This window comes from Triticum dicoccoides, chromosome 4A (assembly GCF_002162155.2).
Source record: "Triticum dicoccoides isolate Atlit2015 ecotype Zavitan chromosome 4A, WEW_v2.0, whole genome shotgun sequence".
NCBI lineage: Eukaryota > Viridiplantae > Streptophyta > Magnoliopsida > Poales > Poaceae > Triticum > Triticum dicoccoides.
The window spans coordinates 698,889,747-698,896,749 of NC_041386.1; the positions used below are offsets into that span (position 1 = coordinate 698,889,747).

Below are 7,003 nucleotides of genomic sequence, written 5' to 3' on the forward strand. Positions count from 1 at the left end.
TTGAAGTAGTAGAAGTCGAGCTTAATTACGAAAAAAACACTTTGCGTCATAGCGTACCGTTTCAACATCAAAGGCCTCCTGGAGCTTAATGCTGAAGCGCCAACCTTCTACAAAGTGAGGCCCGTCGCAGAAACCCTGGTTGTCGCCGCACCAGGAGCACTCCGCAAGACTTTCGTCCGACGACATTTCCTATGTTCATAATTCAAAGATTAAACTTCTAAAATTCAATATATATACTACAAAAACTAAATTAGGTCATTATTATTCAGCATTGGTTGACTATCCGTCTATCGAGTCTTTTTTTGAAAACTCTCAGCTCACGTGGTGTATATATTCGACCGTTTGTGATGGTCGCTCCTCCCGCCATCCCTGAGTGCATTAAACCAAAATGTCTAGCACACGGGAACGAAGGAGAAGCGACCCCCACAACAATAGTTGGCATTCTTCTATTCTCATATATAGTGGACACACTCCCTCACTGATTTTTCTACCGTCCGTGATGGTCGTTACTCCTCCTTCCCCTTGTGCCTATCAAAGGTATAGCACAAGGAGAAGAAGGAGAAACAACCCCCACGACAACAGTCGGGTTTCTTCCTCTCTCATATATGGTGCAGACTTTCTCCCTCACTCATTTTTTGATTGTCATGTATGGAGCCTCGATAGACTTAAAGTCAACCCGAAATGTCGTTTAATTATCTTTCTAGAAAATCCAGGCCACTTGATATTTCCTACATATTCTAGCACAAGTCATGCCAAAATTCACAGAAAAATCCGGCATGACCTTTACTAAAAAAGGACATATCGAGCGCCTGAAATTTGCTGGAACGGAACTTAATCAACACTCTGGCAAAACATAGGCCACTCGGAGGTGTTACCTGCAAACATGGCCACTTGGGCAAGCACATATCCTATTTGCATTCAAACTTGATGGTCATTGCATTCAAACTTGATGATCATTGCATTTCAATGGTTGAAAATATGAACAAAAATATTTCAAAATATCTTATAGCACTCATATTGACATGGAGATTTGGCTAGTCTCACCTCGAGGTCGGAGGGGGCCTGTGACGAGGATGATGGCGGCGACGACATGGAGATTTGGCTGCAAAAACAAAATAGTATTCAAAATAGTGCTCTCCAATTTGAGCATTCAAAATAGGAGTAGTTCTCCAATTTGCTACTATTTTTTAAAACTTTGCTACTGTTTGTTTAAAATTTGCTAACTTGCTAAAAAAACAAAAAACAAAAATTTACTAATCACCTACTACCCTAATTTGCTAAGAAAAGTTGATAACTTTGCTAAATTTGCTATCTTTGCAAAAAAAATTTGCTAAATTTGCTAACTTGCCCTGATTCATGAGTGTCTCTGCTATTACTGGAGTACAGACTCAGTATATAATGTTTAACATGTGATGTCACAGCAACTGTGTGGCGAACATGACTGCACATTATGAGCTGGCCTCAAGAACACGAAAGTCCATTCCATTTGATTTTGCTGGCCCTCATAAATACTCATGTTGCTTACAACATTTCAGAGGTATGCGAAAAAATTAAGACGGGTTTAAGTGTCTATTTATTTAGAATGTCTAAGCATTATTATACAATTGCTAGAGATAAAACAATCCTAATAGCTCTAGCCTGGTTTAATTTAGGACATTGTTTTTGGTTGTTCAACTGTCAGTGATAGTTCAAACTTGAGATAGCTCCATACCGGATGAAAAGAAGTAACACAACAAGCGAGGGTGCCAATGAGGCTATAAACTCTTATTGCTCAAACTTATTGAACAGAATTGTAGAAAGTTTGGTTGTTGCCGTACGAAGTTGTTGAAGAGGATTGATGTTTCATTTCAATAAAAAAAATTGATTGACTCTTTGCTAAAATTAATGTCAGTACTAATGCATAACCAAATAATTATATCTAACTTGAGCAGCTCAACGACGCACTGGTTGCATGCTAGGTGTGCTGACATATTACACATCTTCGTATTTATTCCAGTTCACTTTTGCTCAAACTTATTCAACAGAATTGCAGAAAGTTTGGTGGTTGCCAGATGAAGTTGTTGAAGAGGATTCAAGTTTCATTTAAATAAAAAAAATTGATTGACTCTTTGTTGAAATTAATTTCAGTACTAATGCATAACCAAGTAATCATATCTAACTTGAGCAGCTCAAGGACACACCGGTTGCATGCTAGGTGTGCTGACATATTACACAGCTTCGCATTTATTCCAGTTCACTTTGGTTCTAATACTCTTTGTCTTTTGTCTTACACAAGATGTTACTTGCTAGGTGTGCTGACACATGAATGTGATGAACTACATGAGAAATATCCAGGTGCTTCAGGCTCACCTAAGTCTTCTTTGTTTTCGAATATGGTGGCCCTTTAGTACATGTTTGAAGATTATGGTAATGCACCATGTAAACAATCTACTTATTGGTCCAAATTATACTAGGAGTACGGCTTATTGCTTATTATGTTTTGGTAGTAATGATTAGTTGTATTTACTATAAAAATTATTGTATGGACTAATGTATATGTTATACCAATCCAATTTGCATATGTGAACCTTGCTTTTAACGTGTGTATATGAGATTTCCTCATATTACGGACTAATGTATGGTTCTATTTATGCCAATTCAATATGTTTCATGTGGTAATAAATTTACAAAAAATCTTATCATTTAGTTGTACAAATAGACGGGCGCAGCAACGTGCGCCATCCATGATCTAGTGTTTCTTTAAGAGTCCCATGAACATCTCAAACGGGAACATATTGTGTAGAAATACAGGACCCGGAATGGCAATCTCATCGACTAGGTGAACTAGGACTTGCGTCATGACATTGAAGAAGGATGGTGGAACACCAACTCGAAACTGATAATACATTGCGCCAAATCATTCTCTAGCTTTGGTATAATTTCTGGATCGATTACCTTCTAAGAGATTACATTGAGGAATGCACTTAGCTTCACAATGGCTAATTGAACTTTTCCAGTAGAAGCCCCCTCAATGCAACCGGAAGCAGTTGCATCATAATCACGTGGCAGTCATGAGACATTAGGTTCTGGAACTTTTTCTCGGCCATATTTATTATTCCCTTTGTATTCGATGAGAAGCCAGATGGGACCTTCATACTGAGCAGGCATTCAAAGAAGATTTCCTTCTCTTCTTTGGTAAGAGCATAGCTGGCACGACCCTGATGTATGTCATATTTTCCGTGCATACGTTGCTGGTCCTCCCATGCCTCCAGTGTATCTTTTGTCTTCCCATACACGCCCAAGAACCCTAGCAGGTTCACATAAAGATTCGTCGTCACGTGCATCACGTTGATTGCAGAACGGACCTCTAGGTCTTTCCAATAGGGTAGGTCCCAAAATATAGATTTGTTCTTCCACATGGGTGCGCGTCCGTCAGCGTCATTCGGAACAGAGTGTCCACCAGGACCCTTTCCCAAGATTACTTTAAAATCCTTGGCCATATCAAGTACATCATCACCAGTATGGTGGCGAGGCTTCTTCCGGTGATCTGCCTCACCTTTGAAATGCTTACCTTTCTTTCTTACGAGATGCCTGCTCGAAAGAAATCGACGGTGCCCCAGGTACACATTCTTCTTACAATTATCCAAATATATATTGTTGGTATCATCCAAATAGTCCATGCAGGCGCGGTATCCCTTATTTGTCTGTCCTCAAAGGTTACTGAGAGCAGGCCAATCATTGATGGTCACAAACAGCAACGCATGTAGGTCAGTGCTCATCCCACGCACATCCACATTTTTCATTCCACAGCTGTAAGAGTTCTTCAACTAATGGCCTTAGGTACACATCAATGTCGTTGCCGGGTTGCTTAGGACCTTCGATGAGCACTGGCATCATAATTTACTTCTGCTTCATGCACAACCAAGGAGGAAGGTTATACATACATAGAGTCACAGGCTAGGTGCTATAATTGCTGCTCTGCTCCTCAAAAGGATTAATGTCATCTGCACTTAGACCAAACCATATGTTCCTTGCATCACATGCAAAGTCCAGCCACTTTCTCATGATTTTTCTCCACTGCGACCCGTCAGCGGGCACTCTCAGCTTCCCATCTTTCTTACGGTCTTCTATGTGTCATCGCATCAACCTGGCATGCTCTTTGTTTTGGAACTAACGTTTCAACTGTGCTATTATAGGAGCGTACCACATCACTTTGGCAGGAATCTTCTTCCTAGGGCGCTCGCCCTCAACATCACCAAGGTCAATGCGGCTGATCTTATAGCACATTGCACAACATACTGGGCATCCATTCAAATCCTTGTACTCACTGTGGTAGAGGTTGCAGTCATTAGGGCATGCATGTATCTTCTGCAGCTCTAATCATAGAGGGCAGGCAACCTTCTTTGCTTCGTACGTATTGTCGGGCAATTCATTGTCCTTTGGAAGCATCTTCTTTACCATTATCAACAACTTTTCAAATCCCTTGACAGATTACACCATTCTCTGCCTTCCATTGCAGCAATTCCAATGTGGTGCCCAGCTTTTTCTTGTCAGCTGCAATTTGGGTACAACAATTTCTAGTGATCCTCTAACATGCACTGCAATTTCAGCCTCTCCTTTTCACTTGCACAGTTTCTCTTTACATCGGCAATGGCCCGATCAAGATCATCAGCGGGCTCATCTGGTGCCTCTTTTCAGCTTCTTCCTGCATTGCCAGCTCAGCTTCTTCCCCCATTGTTTTGCCATCGTATTCAGGGAACCCACACTAGTGTAGAACCGGCCTTTAGTGCCGGTTCGTGACGGCCTTTAGTGCCGGTTCGCCAACCAGCACTAAAGAGTGGGGACTAAAGCCCCCCCCCCCCACCGCCCCTTTAGTACCGGTTCGTCACGAACCGGCGCTAAAGTGCAAACACGTGGCACGAGCCAGGCCCGGGTGCGCGTAGGGCTTTAGTACCGGTTGGTAACACCAACCGGTACTAAATGTTTGGTTTTTTTATTTATTTTTCCTTTAATTTTGTGTTTTCAATTTAATTTAGTGATTGTTTTACATTATAATGAGTTGTTAAATCCATATCCATATTATACTTGATCACCTAATTACGTGATCAAGTATAATATATATGGATATGGCATATATACTCTAGCTAGCTAGCTAAAAATCATCGTAGTCGTCATTATCACTATTTAATCATCATAGTCATTACCGCTATCTAATCACCACCAACACTAGCTTAAAGAAGAAACATTCACTTGTACCAGAAGCAAAAATATCATCGAGTTCAACATGATTGTCAAGATATTATAAGCGTTCATATATAACACCACAAAAGCAAATCACTCCTGGAGATTAAGTTCAGAACGAAGAACACGGACATGAAAGGACAAGTACTAAGAGCATGAACTAGCTAAGTCACTCATGCTGCTCTCTCTCAGGTAAAATAGCATAGAACATGTATAGCTCTCCTGATTCATCATACTGGAGCATGCAGATGAACCTGTCTCCTAATCGTGGGTCGCGCTTCTCATTGCTACCCCCTAGTACTTCTCTGCGATCGTTAACAATTTTCCTCCAATCTTTCACTATTAAGCATTCATCGCTTCTAGAAATCCTGAATGCACTCGTGCAATGCAGGATATCTTGGTCGTAAGCTAACAATTAACATGCGACCTTTAGTCTCGATCCCCTGAGACACAACTGTCATCGGGAGTCCCTGTTGAAGAACATCGTATAGTACTTAATTAATTAATATACTTAGCAATGAAAGTTTAGCAAAAAAATTATGTATGCAAAAGATGCACTGAGGACAAATAGTAAAAATCTTACCATCATTCCTAAATAGATATGACCGTAGTTCAATACGATCACTATTGGTCGCACGTTTTGTGTACTAACATTTCTAAGTCCAGGAAGAAAATTTATCTTGACAGTATGAAGATCCTCAAGCCATGAAACATAATGACTTATCTCATCGCAGTTTAGTTCAGCTCCGGGACAGTAGTAGGTCCTGTCTACCAAGCGCCGGACATGTTTGCTTGAATGGAAATAAGCTGTCAATAGAAATTAGTTGTCAATTATTTTTGAATAAGAAATATCAAAGACAAAAATATAGTTGAGAAGAACTCACATAATGGTAGAATTGGAGGCGTCTGCACATCGAACCATATGTCTCTATTACCTTCAATATCATCTTCCGAACAAATATCAAAGGTGATAACCATATCAGGTTCAAATGCATAAGCCTTCCATAGTGCTTGCCAAGTTTTGCATTCAAAATAGGTGTACGTCTTTGCATTGTATACTTTGACGTTGAAAGTATAACCATGCTCAGTTTACTAATTTCGCAGGGGATGCGCTAGTAGAATAGTGAAAATTAAAAATTATAAGTCACGCAAATGAAGCATATATAAGTCATGCTTAATTACGAAAACATACTTGTCGTTGTAACTTACTGTATCGAATTCGAAGGTCTCATCCAGCTTGATGTTGAATCGCCTATCATCAACAAAGAAATTTCTGTCGCACAGGCCAAGCTGGTCTTCACAGTATTCGCACATAATGAAATATTTTCCGTCGTCAGACGACATTTCCTATATATGTTCATATAGGCGAAACATTAAACACTTACTAATTCAATTAATTCAACTAATTCAACTAAGCATTTACTAAAAATAAACTAGTTCTATTAATTCAACTAGTTCAAATAATCTCATATACCTAAATTTTCTTACTAAAAATAAACTAGTTCTATTAATTCAACTAGTTCAAATAATCTCATATACCTAAATTTTCTTACTAAAAATAAACTAGTTATATTAATTCAACTAGTTCAAATAATCTTATATACCTAAATTTTCTTACTAAAAATAAACTAGTTATATTAATTCAACAAGTTCAAATAATCTCATATACCTAAATTTTCTTACTAAAAATAAACTAGTTATATTAATTCAACTAGTTCAAATAATCTCATATACCTAAATTTTCTTACTAAAAATAAATTAGTTCTATTAATTCAACTAGTTC

General features: G+C 39.0%; 1 protein-coding gene across 1 annotated transcript in view; it reads left to right on the forward strand.

Moving 5' to 3' along the window:
* The first annotated feature begins 1,437 nt into the window (after window positions 1–1,437).
* LOC119284129 (F-box protein PP2-B10-like) overlaps window positions 1,438–7,003 on the forward strand; it is a 12,203-nt gene continuing 6,637 nt past the window's right edge. The window contains exon 1 of the mRNA XM_037563386.1: window positions 1,438–1,537. Within this exon, the coding sequence (XP_037419283.1) occupies window positions 1,438–1,537 (100 nt within the window). The remainder of the gene's footprint in view (window positions 1,538–7,003) is intronic.